Consider the following 14,516-nt stretch of genomic DNA (forward strand, 5'->3'; position numbering starts at 1 on the left):
AGGACATGTGAAACAGCTGTCTGCAGATGGATATTCTTTCCTTCTCAAGAGATCTCTGGCTTAGTGTACATTCCCAGGCAGTTTCCAAGACTCCTAGTTGTAGTGAAACACTTACTTGAAGGGAAAGCCTCCTGAAATGGCTTTCAGAGCTGTTTTGCATATTCCTTTTTCCACAGAATTCACAGTGGAGCATGAATGGCCTATAAGTGCCCACACGTCTTTATGGCACTTTATTTAAGGAGAAACATTACTGTTTTTTTTTTCCAGGAGGAGTAATAAAGAAGTGGCGCAATGCAGAGTTCTAAGAAAAGATGATCCAGAATTGTTATTTTATGGGAATTGTTAGCGCCAGGTTTACAACAAGTTTTTGCTGTCTGTCACAGGTATACATTGGTGTGGTGTGAACCCAGCATATCAGGAGAACTGATGGGGTCCTCTTTAAAATAAAGCATAGAGAAATAGACAGGTATTATTATTATTGTATAATGTGTAGGTTATGAAGAGATCTTCTCATTCATTGTCTCCTTATCAGAAAGTAGTGTCATGATGTTTTCCCAATGAGTAAAATGACTTACCGAACTATCCTCGGAGCAGGAGGCGATGACATTCTCAATGAACGGGTTCCATTTAATATCCAGTACTGTGCCCTGGTGCCCACACACCTTGGGGTGATTGGGCTCAATGCGTCCAGTCTGGGGGAGGCACAGAAGATTTCACAGGTGAACCCCCACCGTGCAGACCTGGGGGAGGAGGACAGACAGATACACCTGTCAGTAGCTCCTCCCTCCACCTGCACACAGGATATAAAGTACTGTCTCAAATATTATACAGTGATGGCTGTAAATGTATGCACCCCTAAAATATTTCTAGAAAATGAAGTATTTCTCACAGAAAAGGATTGTAGTAACACATGTTTTGCTATACACATGTTTATTCCCTTTGTGTGTATTGGAGCTAAACCAAAAAAGGGAGGAAGAAAAGCAAATTGGACATAATGTCACACCAAACTTCAAAAATAGGCTGGACCAAATTATTGGCACCCTTTCAAACTTGTGGAAAAATAAGATTGTTTCAAGCATGTGATGCATCTTTAAACTCACCTGGGGCAAGTTACAGGTGTGGGCAATATAAAAATCATACCTGAAAGCAGATCAAAAGGAGAGAAGTTCACTTAGTCTTTGCATTGTGTGTCTGTGTGTGCCACACTAAGCATGGACAACAGAAAGAGGAGAAGAGAACTGTCTGAGGACTTGGGAACCAACATTGTGGAAAAATATCAACAATCTCAAGGTTACAAGTCCATCTCCAGAGATCTAGATTTGCCTTTTGTCCTCAGTGCACAACATTATAAAGAAGTTTGCAACCCATGGCACTGTAGCTAATCTCCCTGGGCGTGGACAGAAGAGAAAACTTGATGAAAGGTGTCAACGCAGGATAGTCCGGAAGGTGGATAAGCAAACAAGTTCCTACAATGAGGCCTACAAAAGAAAGAACACAGTACCTACAGTGAAATATGGTGGAGGTTCAGTGATGTTTTGGGGTTGTTTTGCTGCCTCTGGCACTGGGTGCCTTGAAGGTGTGCAAGGCAACCTAAAATCTGAGGATTACCAATGGATTTTGGGTCGCACTGTACAGCGCAGTGTCAGAAAGCTGGGTTTGCGTCCGAGATCTTAGATTTTCTAGCAGGACAATGACCCCAAACATATGTCAAAAAGTACCCAGAAATGTATGGCAACAAAGCCCTGGAGAGTTCTGAAGTGGCAGCAATGAGTCCAGATCTAAATCCCATTGAACATCTGTGGAGAGATCTTAAAATTGCTGTTGGGAAAAGGCGCCTTCCATAATGAGAGACCTGGAGCAGTTTGCAAAGGAAGAGTGGTCCAACATTCCGGCTGAGAGGTGTAAGAAGCTTATTGATGGTTATAGGAAGCGACTGATTTCAGTTATTTTTTCTAAAGGGTGTGCAACCAAATATTAAGTTAAGGGTGCCAATAATTTTGTCCAGCCCATTTTTGGAGTTTGGTGTGACATTATGTCCAATTTGCTTTTTTCCTCCTTTTTTTGGTTTAGTTCCAATACACACAAAGGGAAGAAACGTGTGTATAGCAAAACATGTGTTAATGCAATCCTTTTCTGTGAGAAACACTTCATTTTCTAGAAAAATTTCCGGGGTGACAACATTAACGGCCATGACTGTATATCATCTCAAAATGAATAAAAGACAACCAAAACAAACTGGGTGTTTTCTATGTTATCCCATTCAAAGGACAAATACGTAAAAGTACCGGTAATTTGTAATAGATTTGTTCTTGCAACTGAATAGTATCACATTAACTAAAAGGAGATTTATTGATATTATTGTTAATAGAATTTCCCTAGTTTGCTGTGTGAATGACTGGAAACCATTGATCTGTGTTCTGGGAAATCAAGTTAGTGGTTATGACCCTTCATATGTGGCAAGTAAAATCCAGACTAAATATTCTTCCTAGCCATGTTCTCATGTCTACCTCAAGGCCTTCTTTGGTCTCCAGTGGCTCCAAATTGTGGACCTCTAGATGTTGCAAAAACTACAACTCCCAGCATGATAGTCAGTAGCTGTGGACCATATTATAGCTATCAGGTTACATACTGTTTTCAGAAGCTGAAAGTTAAAGGGGAGCTTGTCACCATGAAAATGCTATCAAATCTATCAGCATCATGTTATAGAGCAGGATGAGCTGAGAAGATTGATATATATTTTGTGGAAAAAGATTCAGTGTAAATTGTAACGTATTGAGTGAAATCTCAGCTTTTTTCTATTCTTAGGAGTCCGTCCAATGATAGGACTGCCGATTGGACTACTAAGCATGGAAATATCAGAAATTTCAATCAATAAATGACAAGTTCTACTGAATATTTTCTCACAAAGAAATATATCAATCTGTTCAGCTCTTCCTGATCTATAACACGATGCGGACAGACTCAACAGCATTTTCATGGTGGCAGGTTTCCCTTAATATTAATACATTTTTTACTCACCTGATGAAGGGGAATAACAAGAAATGAGCCCCCTCCCGCACTCTCTGTGACAATTGCAATGAACTTGATGTTAACCGCACAGAAGGGGTTGTCATGCACATTCTTGGTAATGGGGATACATTCATAACAGTTCTCTCGGCTTGCAACCTTGCCGTACACATTCCGGAATTTAGAGCTTCGGTACTGCGGACGCCATGACATCTGCAAGTAAAACAATGAGACCCATGTAAGATTTAATGCTTGTCTTTCATTTTGCAATTCCCTTAAAGGGCACATATATCATAGAGGGGGGCAAGCAACAATGGGTTTAGAACATGGACCACTGCCACAGGTTCCGTACTAATGGGGTGGTTTTTCATGAGACATACCCTTTAATGTCCTTTGATATGAGTCAATTATTGGGCAAACAATATTTGGCTTGTGTAAATGTACTAGTGATCAGCCAATGAATGAGCAAACTCTAGATATTTGGCTGATTGCATCTTTTGTGTGGCTATTTAAGTTATCTCTATAGACTGCACATTGCCCTGAGTACACAGGGGATGTGCAGCCAACAGTGATGAGTTCCAAGAGCCACATGATTAATTGAGCCTTGTGAAGCCTTGAGTGCCGATATAAAGATTACCGCTTGTTATTTGCAGCCCATCGGCTCTTAGGCAGTGTCCTCACATTTGCATTTTTGCTGCATTTCTGTGCTTACGTAATGACAACCTAAGAGTGAAAACACACAAGCTGTTGGCTGCATATGGCTGAAATACGGCAGCCAATCGCCGTATGAGTTTACCGGCCAACTCGTGGTGACTGGCTGCCGCATTTCAGCCATATGCGGCCAACAGTTTATGTGTTCTCCCCCTAAATGGATTGTGTGGCCTCTGCAATATCATTGGTATTACCCAGCCTATTGCTAGACTTTTTCTAACTATATTTTGACTGCAGATCACAAACACAAATGTGGTAACACTATAACCTATTTAAAACGAGATACTGAGACAGATTCTTTTCTTTTAATGTGTTCTTGAACCTGTTCTAGCCTTCTGGTTCTAGCCATCTTGCCTCAGTGGCTATCCTGCTCTGTTTACAGCAGATGAAAGATATGCTGTACATGGACTATCCTGATCAGAGAATATTTTTCCTTCAGACAACCTTGATTTTTGCCTTGCACCCTATGCCATGAAACTAAATACCTTGAGAGAAATTTTGTAACTCTTATGTGAGGACACTGTGCTGTGTGCCACTTGCAGTTATAGTGCACATATATTGCAGTTATCCTTTGCTAATTTATTATGACTATATGTACAGTGACAAGCCTTAATGCATTACTGTCATTTGTATGAAAATAAAAAAAACTGCTCAGGTCAGTGTAGTAATGTACCGTAAGACCTGTATGCATAATAATATGCATGTTTTTATAAATAAGATAACTTTTGATCTATGTTTTCCTGTGCCCATACTTCTGGCACCTCTCCTGGAGGCTGGGGGTGTTTCTACAGGAGCACGATGCAGTTGCTTCTTTCCTCTCCCCCCCCCCCCCCCCCCCAACCTCCCTCTTCCTTGTCATGAGACTTGCAAATACATTTTTACATTTGCAGAGCTTTGTGTCCAAAGTGCATGCTTTTCATACTCTTAACTCCTTAAGGACCAAGCGTTTTTCAGTATTTGCACTTTAGTTTTTTCCTCCTTACATTTAAAAAATCATAACCCTTTAAATTTTGCACCAAAAAATCCATATGATGGCTTTTTTTTGCGCCACCAATTCTACTTTGTAATGACATCAGTCATTTTACCCAAAAATCTAAGATGAAACGGGAAAAAAATCATTGTGCGACAAAATTGAAGAAAACATGCAATTTTTTTAATTTTGGGGGCTTCCGTTTCTACACAGTACATTATTCTGTAAAAATGAAACCTTGTCTTTATTCTGTAGGTCCATATGATTAAAATGATACCCTACTTATATAGGTTCGATTTTGTCTTACTTCTGTAAAAAATCATAACTACATGCACGAAGGTTAATACGTTTAAAATTGTCATTTTCTGACCCTTATAACTTTTAAATTTTTCCATGAACTGGGCGGTATGAGGGCTTTTTGATCACTTTTTATTTATTTTTTATGGTATAACAAGTGACCAAAAATACGCTATTTTGGACTTTGGAATTTTTGGCGCGTACGTCATTTACCGCGTGGTTTAATTAACTATACATTCTTATAGTTTGGACATTTGCGCATGTGGCGATACTGTGTGGTAGCCCTTGGGGGATGTATGGTAGTTGGGGTGTTGTTTTGGTAGATGAGGGGTTAAGGTTAACCCTATAGTTCGTGACACCAGGCTGAGGGCAAGTATGCTGAGGTAATTCTCCGGGCCTATCGCCGCCCTTCCCAGTAACGATAGATGCATGCATAAAATGACTGAAGGTCCACAAAGTAGTTGAACTTGAACTTAAATCCTTGTGGTACATCCAATGCACAATAACAGTCTCATTCAAACAGTCTCTATATAGTTCAGTGACTGACAGTTGTTGCGGACCTTGAAATTGTATTATAAGTCTCTGAATTTAGGGTTAATTTTGAAGATCCGTCCGGATAAGGTCCGGTGATCTTGCAGAGTGCTTAGGGATTGATAAACTCACGGTTTAGAAGAGATCAGCCGTCGCCGCAAGGCTAGGGCCTAAATTCACTCATGACAGCAGCGCAGATCCTTCCCTGTCAACAGCCCACGAGGAAAAAGAGATAACAATGGCCGCCGCTCCCTTAAATGGGCAGGGTTGTTCTGATTGGTCCGAATATCTGTCACTCACCGTCACAAAAAATGATGGGTGCAATACGTCACAGGGACCTCCAAAGGTCCTTAAGCAAAAACCATAGAGTTTACCTGATCACGTGACCCGCATGTCCTGCTACGCTCCGTACAGGTAATTAACTAATTATATACATTTATACAATCCTTTCTATATAAATCCTAAATAATTACTAGATAACTAATGCCTAGATGAGAGGTGACCAGGGGTGGACTAGACAATAAGGATCCCGCATCCTAGGGACTCTGGCTATGGGGGCCTATACACACAGGTACCGGATAGGATGCGGTACCGGGACACCACATTTGTTTTTATTTACACACTTTTTTTTTATGGGAAAATGGGGTAATTCAGATTGTTATTAGGGAAGAGGTTAAATCACATTTATGAACTTTTTTTTTTTTTTACTTTTGTTATGCAGTGTTATAGCCCCCTCCAGGGGCTGTAACATTGCATGCACTGAGTGCAGGCACTGTTCAATGCATTGCCATAGGAATGCATTGATCAGTGTTTTCTGTGCTTGATTGCCCAAGCCTGAATTTCAGGCTTGGAGCAATCAAACGCCGATTGGACAGCTGGGAAGAAGGTAAGACACATACCGCTGTCCTCTCAGCTGTTCGGGACTCCGCGATTTCACTGCGGCGGTCCCGGACAGCTCTGCTGAGCTAGCCGGTACGGATTTCTCCCGTTTTAGATGCCACAACCAACTTTGATCGTGGCGTCTAAAGGGTATATACTGGACATCAGCCCGATCAGCGGGTCCTGGTTGCTGATAGCAGTTGGGACCCCACAGATATGAAGCGTGCTCAGCTTCTGAGTGCAGATCGGTGGTCGTTAAGGGGTTAAAGCAGCCATGGGAAACCTATATAATGCAAATACACGAGAAAGTGTGCACGGAAATATTCCTTTTCTGAAAGGGATGCAAGCTGTCTGGGTCCTGTCTGGATCTTACAGGGTAGAGATGAGCGAATTTTGTAAGAAATTTGGTTCGGTCCGAATTTATTCGCGGCAAATTGCTATTAAAAACTGCTATTGCTTGGCTACAGAGAGCCTCAATAGGGGCGTAGAACACTTTGCCTTGTCGTAACACGCATAGGTAGTGTGCTATGTCAGTGAAATAATACTGTTATTCAGTATGAAATGCTGATTACAGGCATCGCTATTAGAATCATTGCCGCAGAGTGTCTGGATGTGGCAGCAGGGTCGGGAGACCATATGGTGTCACAATTGAAGAGATTAAAGAGATTTTTTTTAATTAAATTTTTATTTAATTTGAATTTATTAAAAAAAAATTTAAATCCATTTTTTGAGGACCCATTTTGCTGAGCATCGAGCTTGCAGGCCACCTGTTCCAGCCCCTGCCTCTCAGCGTCCCGACCCCCGCCCCCCCCCCCCCCACTGTCTTACTCTGTGTGGAACTGTGAATGTTTAATTTATTCAGTTATGGTTCATTGTTATCGCTCCAACCTGTTTCATTGGATTCTTGTGGTAATTCCACAGGTAATATATGACGATGACCATGGGTCCTCAGTCTTGAAAAGATTACATCGATTTTAAAAAATTTAAATAGAAGATTTTGAATAGATTCACAAGTTTAATGTACCAGCGGAACTGTGAATGTTTAATTTATTCAGTTATGGTTCATTGTTATCGCTCCAACCTGTTTCATTGGATTCTTGTGGTAATTCCACAGGTAATATATGACGATGACCATGGGTCCTCAGTCTTGAAAAGATTACATCGATTTTAAAAAATTTAAATAGAAGATTTTGAATAGATTCACAAGTTTAATGTACCAGCAGCATGAGGAGATCACATGGCGGCACAATGACAGCCTGGTAATTGGAATGAGCAAACTTTAAAACTTTTTTGAGGACCCATTGGAAGACAAGACTGGTGCCAGCAGCCGTAGTAATTCCTATGCCAATAGTGTATAATTGCTGCAGTGTAAACTATGGCAAAGCTCCTAGTTGTATCTTAAAATTGAGCTGGCTGTCCTCCTCGAGGCCAGCTACCGCCTGTCCTAGCCCCTGCCTCTCATCGCACCCCCATGCTGTGAGTGTCCACTTGAAAAGGGAAGGGACTGCAGTACCAGCAACGTGGACAGGAGCAAATTCAGCTTCTGTGTCGTTGGATAAGTGGGCGCATAAAGTTAGAAGTGGCTGCAGTGTCATCAGCTGACTAGTGAGTCAGGTCTCGGCCGCATTGCAACCTGGGAAAAATCTGAGACAACATTAATTTTGTGTGCTGCTTAAAATAAATATAGGGGTGAAAATCACACATAGAATTGTGAGAAAACCGTCACACACAGGTACAGACACTGTATTATGAACTACACTAACTTTACAGCCCCCGTAGAAAAGTCAAATGAAAAAATACATGCAGAGGAATTTCTGTTACTAGGGACCAGCACCTTAATTATGTTTTGCAGTATCCATGTCAGCACAATGAGAGGGCCTAGAGGTGGTAGCATCAGCATGAGGAGACCAAATGGCGGCACAATGACAGAGCCTGGAGGTGGCAGCATCAGTATGAGGAGACCATATAGCAGCACAATGAGAGAGCCTGGAGGTGGCATCATCAGATTCGATTCGCTCATCCCTATTACAGAGGTTCAGCTCACAATGGTGAAAGCTTGATTGTACACTGCACTGAGGCACAGGAGGGAGCAAAACAGAGAGATACCCCCCCCCCCCCTTCAACAATCAGGTCCAAACCTCTAGTTGTTAGGACCAAGATATTTGGATACCAAAGTTTTGTTTGCAAAATTATAGAGACAGAGACCCCTAGTTGCCGTTTATTGAAATTTTTTTATTTTCAAATTTGTATAAATTTTTTAACCATTTTTTATGAATTATATTAGGAAAATGCTTAAGGAAGTATTAAATGAAAAAATAAAAAGCCTTGCAAATCAAATGTCATCTATGCAGATAAGCTCCTTATCCCAGGTCTTGGAGCCTATCAAGATTTTTAAATAGCTGGAGGTGAAATAAATTATTTATTTCATACATGTAGAGTAGATGGTGAAGGGGAAATCCAGTCAAAATGATCTTCTGATATCTCATAGGTACTTCAGAAAAAGATCGTATTGGTGCTGCCCAGAGATTTCTCTTAGTGGAAATTCAATAATCACCACCTTTTTCTAACTGTAGTATGAATGTGTTTTTTACTTAAGTACAGCACCCCAACCATCCCCCAATGACCCAATCTATTATAGAATTGAGTCTGTATATTGCCATTTAGTACAACCCCATAGTAAAAAAAAACACTGAGCTGCATGTGTAGTCAGACCGCCACTGATCACATTGATAGTAAAGACTATGCAGATGTAACACTAAATGACATGCTATTAGCATTGGCTACAATTACACTCAGATAAGTCATTTACCAGTCATTTCATATAGATCACTACCGGCTGTCCCTCATTACATTCACATCGAAATAAACATTTCCTAAGAAACGTCTTAAATATTATCCCTAATGGCGTATTATCAAACATTTGGTAAGTATCCTATTGTGCCTGCTGTTCTACCGTGAGTCTGTTAAATATGTATTCCCATCTTAAACACTTATGGCTGCTCCACAGAATATGCTAAAAATATCTGAAAGATGCGGGGTCCCACCTTTGGGATACCGTGGCAACCAGGCCGAAAGGGGCTGAGATTCCGAACACAGCTGAGCGGGTTATTTTATGCGTTTTTTGTATCTAACGGTAATATAATTTGGGTAAATAGCATTTCCATAATGCCAAGTTAAAGAAACTGCATAGCTGGCTATTCTATGCTGTTTTTTCAAAACGTCCAGCCATCCCTCACTGCCACAACCAGGTCAGATAGGTACCCTAATTCTAGAGATACAGGTCCCAGAGGGGAAATTCCCGTCTAGTGGATATTTATGGCCTATCATTTGGATGAGTCATAAATGTCTGAGATGGGAATACCCCAAGGGAGATTTATCAAACCCTGTGTAGAGGAAGAGTGGTGCAGTTGCCTATAGCAACCAATTAGATTGCTTGTTTTCTAAAAAAAATTATTTTAAAAAAGCATCTGAAAAAAGGAGCGATCTGATTGGTTGCTATGGGCATCTAGTCAATTTTTCCTCTGCACAGGTTTTGATAAATCTCCCCCTATGAGTGTAGAGGGAGTGTGCTATAGACGAGATGGCAGAGAGAAGAAGCGCTCAGCTGAGTGCTTCTCCAAGTTCATTGTAGGGATCGTGAGGGTCTCAGTGCCTACACTCCACCAATCAAACCCATTAACATGTCAACGACAGTAACACTTTAATGAGACTCAATTACCGAATTGACCATTGGCCACTTTGCCCATTCACATACATTTTTTTGCATTCAAATAACATTTTATTCTTAGACTAAAATGTTGATATTCATCTGCTGGGTGTAAAATGTTCTTCAGCTTGTTTGTTTATGCGTGTATACATATGGGAGATCTCCATTTGTTACTATAAATTTGAGGCCTGATTTGAGGGGGGGGGGGGGGGGGAGATGTATGTGTGACATTCAAGCATGTGGCCCCAGGTCAGCTTAGTCCTAACCCTGAGTGCCCTTCATGAAAGCCTGTTCTGTATTGTAGACTGTTGAAGAATTCACTGTGCCGCAGGGTGAGGGGTGACAAAAGCTCCACTGTCTATTGCCCCTTGCCCTCCTGTTACTCCCCTTCCTACAATCTTCCTTACAATGAATGGTCTTCTCTTTATTGCATCTCCCACTAACACAAAACATTAACCATTTCCTGGGTGACATTCTGCTTCAGGATGACCCTGTACAGACCACTCTATATTTAGACTAAGATTATTCTGCGCCTGCAGTAAGTGCACCACTCATCTGTGTGTCGGACTCTGTGGTCTCCTTCCTCACCAGTCTACCGGCTGCAGATCCGGCCTTCCTGTTAGTGATATGCGAACACAATGATGTGCACAGCAGGATGAAGAATCCCCCACAATTAGTAACACCCTGCCCTGTGCTATCTCACATTTGGTTACATCTTATGTTCAAGCACATCCCTGGGTAATGAAACACAACAGCACTCATTGAAATTGGAATTAATTTTTTATTCTCAATTTACTGCGTGTAATTTATCTATGGAGCCATAAGATGTAAGAAATTGACCATACACAAGGGATGGCCACAAGGGGGGGGGGGGGGGGGGAGAATGTCCAACTGCTGAGACCCCGCTCTCTCCATTCACAGTGCAGAGGATAGAGGATAAGATGCTCCGAGCTGAGCAAATTAATATATATATATATATATATACATGTTGTGTAAGTAAAGACTCAATATACCTTACAACATACAGATTGAAAAGTCTGCTTATTCATCCTTTAGGAGTCCAGTGGGCTGAACTAAACATTGATTAGCAGCCATGTCTCTATGCGCACTTATACAGGGAAAGCTGGTAATGATTGAGACCACCCACTGGACTCCTAAGCCCAGTTGAATCAATCAGTTACAAGTTATCCTGAATCTTTACCAACAAAGATATATATATTAATCTGATCAGCTCCTCCTGCTTTATAATAGGACGCTAGTAGAATGGACTGCATTTTTTGGGGTAAAGGTTTCCTTTAAGTGAAGTTTGTGAAAAATGTGGAATACAATAGTTACTGTACTTTGCTGAGCCACCCCACAGCTGGTGTACCCATACACCATCAATTTGTGCCCAAATATTAATTTTGTTAAAAGTGGTTTTGTTGAAGGCTATCCCAGCGATTGACAATTTAAAGTCCGCTCAAGGAATGGGTAAGTAAAGAAAAATCCTCTCATACCTTGCTCTCTTTCACTCCGGTTACCACTGTCTGATGGCAGTGTCACCAAAACTGGTGGAAAGCAGGAACCAGAGTTTCAGGAAAAGTAAGAGAGTTTTTTTTTTTTTTTTTTTTAAACATACCTCCTTCCCATGTGTATTTTAAATATAACTCGATCACTGGAGTACCCCATTGAGGTAGACATAAAAAGCATTAAAAAAAAAAACAACCCTGGGTTTGACCAAAATAAAATATACTTTTTCCTTTTTTGTATAAGTTTTTATTTTGTACTGATCCACTTAATAAAAAGAAATGACTGCAGTAATGTGAGCTGTATTAACCTGGCCCAAAAGAGTATGTTTATTTTGGCAGCCAATATTTTTGCCAGGAAATAGTATGGCATTTTGTCTGCTTTGATGATTTTTCTTCCGCTCCAGGTTTAAGAGCTGAGTCATTTCATCCAGAGCTTTTCCTATGGTCTGCCACACTATGCACCCCCAGTGACCAGCCTGTCCCTGGTGGTCTCTAGTTTACAGCTGGAATCACACATTCAGTTCTTTGAGCCAAAGCTGTAAGTAGATTTAAAAGGAATAGGAAATATAATGAAAGGATTAATACTTTTCCTTTTGCTGGATCCACTTCTCATCTGGATTTGGCTAAGAAAACTTCATTAAGAACTTTATATTTCCAACCTAAAGGGGTTGTTCAGTGGAATTTAGAAGAAGCTTAAAGAGTTACAGTCATTTAAAAAAATTGTAAAAATTTTGAATTGCATCAGGTTTTTTTTGTCTTAAATGGGCACTCTCATTAAAACTAATGTTTGCTATTGCACTCCTTATGGTAAATAAAAATCTTTGTAATGTACTTTGTTTAAAAAAAAAAAGAAGTTTTCTGTGTTTTATTTATGTAAAAAAAAAAATCTGCCTCTAGGTGTCTCACTACTTGTCCAGAGCACATTTTCCCCATCTCTTGCACAGATTTTGGACCCTTCTCATGGCCTGGCAGAAGTCCAAAATCAGGAAATGCAGTCTGGAGTGCTGAGGGGTATGTGTGCAGCCTTAGCCAATCATAGCTCATCTCACATTGAACTGCTCTGGGCTGTGTGTAGCAGAGTGAGGGAGAAAGTTCTCCCCTGTATGGTGTTAGATGATGTCACATCTGCTGGGTAACACCCCTTCCTAGTCTGTCAATCTGAGCAGAAAATACAGAGCAATATCAAGGTAGAAAAAAAAAAAATTATAAAAATAAAGGCAGGGGGTGGTTTATCATGATGGGGGCAGTGAACTGGGAGGATTATAAAATTTAACAAAATCCCGAGAGATACTCTTTAATCGTGTCTTTGAATTTTTTTGCTGGAGTCAGATGGAAAGCAATGTATGCAGTTTTAGGCTGGACAGAATAGCCCAGTGGTCTGTATTAGGCTAGATTCACACTGCAGTCTACTGGAGGATTTGCTTATTGTAAGAACCAGGACCTATCCCGGCACTTATGTTAAATTGATCTATAGACCCCTACAAGACAGACGGAGGACAAAAAGTATGTAATTTTAAATTTCATTTGGGATGTATGCAGCAGAGTCTGCTGAACAGAAAAGCACAGACCTCCATTGAACTCGATGCAGCATATGGATGTATCCCATGTGGTATACGTCCTTTTTCACAAAGTATCATAGGCATACATCGGGCGCACACACCAGGACCTCTTCCGACTTGTACACCTATGTACACAGCATAATGCAGTGTAAAAAGAGCCTTATCCTGTCCAGCAAAAACAACAACAAAAAAATACGCAAAGTGACAGAAACTAATGAGACTCATAATGGATACATGTTTTATAATAGAACCCCATGTATCCATTAAATCGATTTGTCACAAGGTTCTTTATGCTCTTGAGATGTATGCATCCAACGGATGCAAAAAATGAGGCGTAAACCTAGTCTAATAGTATTCTATACTATTTCATTCTGGACTGCTGCCTGAGCATTGTCTACATGGGATACAATTGTATCCACTTCTCAGCAGGACTTGTCGGTGTGTTTGAGCTCCCAGTTCAGTATGTTCTCATTCACTGATGGAAAACAAGTATCTTGAAAGATGGTGAAGCATGTAAACAGTTATACAGGGCTGTATTCTCTGCATGTTTTTCATTACAAATCATGTGAATCTTTCATTCTGTGACTTAAAGGGATATTCCAGGATTTTTTTTATTTGACTATAATACAGGAGCTGTAAAGTTAGTGTAGTTCATAATATACTGTCTGTACCTGTGTGTGACGGTTTTCTCACAATTCTTCTGTGATTTTCACCCCAATATTTATTTTTAACAGCATACAAAATGACTGTTGTCTCGGATTTTTCCAAGGTTGCAATGCGGCCGAGACCTGACTCACCAGTCAGCTGATGACAGGGAGCCTGTCTGCTTCAATGGGTGGAGTGATCAATCTGCAACTAATGCAACAGCTGTAGGCACCCTGATTGAAAACCACAGGTCTTTTGAATGGATGCAGCTCATTTATGATTCAATGGGTGGGGTGGCTGATGTGTGGGAGGGAGGAAAATGGAATTATGGGATTTGTAGTCAAAGAAGAAAACTCAAAAAGGAAATACCAGTTCACAAAAAGCTAGCACAGTGTTATGGTAATCTCATGACATAGCCATTTAGCCCCAAGACAAGCACAGATCCTTCCAAAGCATGTCTATTACTGTCTGCCAGGTACGTACTAAAATCACCTTATGGTGGATAAGCCCTTTAAAGAGGTACTCCGCCCCTAGACATCTCATCCCCTTTCCAAAGGCTACTGTACCCCAGGCATCCAGTGCACTGAGCGAACTTTGCTCTGTGCCAGATGACTGGCGATGCGGGCGGAGGCTCGTGACATCACGGTCATGCCCTGCTTGTGATGTCACTCGTCCCAGATCCCTAGCAGACAGCGCTGCCTTCT

The 14,516-nt window shown here is 40.9% G+C and overlaps 1 protein-coding gene across 2 annotated transcripts in view; it reads right to left on the minus strand.

Moving 5' to 3' along the window:
- Positions 1–14,516, minus strand: part of CORO2B (coronin 2B) — a 77,835-nt gene that overhangs the window by 23,692 nt on the left and 39,627 nt on the right. For both annotated transcript variants that reach the window (XM_056571619.1, XM_056571618.1), the window contains exons 2-3: positions 3,019–3,219; positions 576–692 (exon numbers count right to left, since the gene is read on the minus strand). In XM_056571619.1, the coding sequence (XP_056427594.1) occupies positions 576–692; positions 3,019–3,219 (318 nt within the window). The remainder of the gene's footprint in view (positions 1–575; positions 693–3,018; positions 3,220–14,516) is intronic.

This window comes from Hyla sarda, chromosome 4 (genome assembly GCF_029499605.1).
Source record: "Hyla sarda isolate aHylSar1 chromosome 4, aHylSar1.hap1, whole genome shotgun sequence".
NCBI classification, from domain to species: Eukaryota; Metazoa; Chordata; class Amphibia; order Anura; family Hylidae; genus Hyla; species Hyla sarda.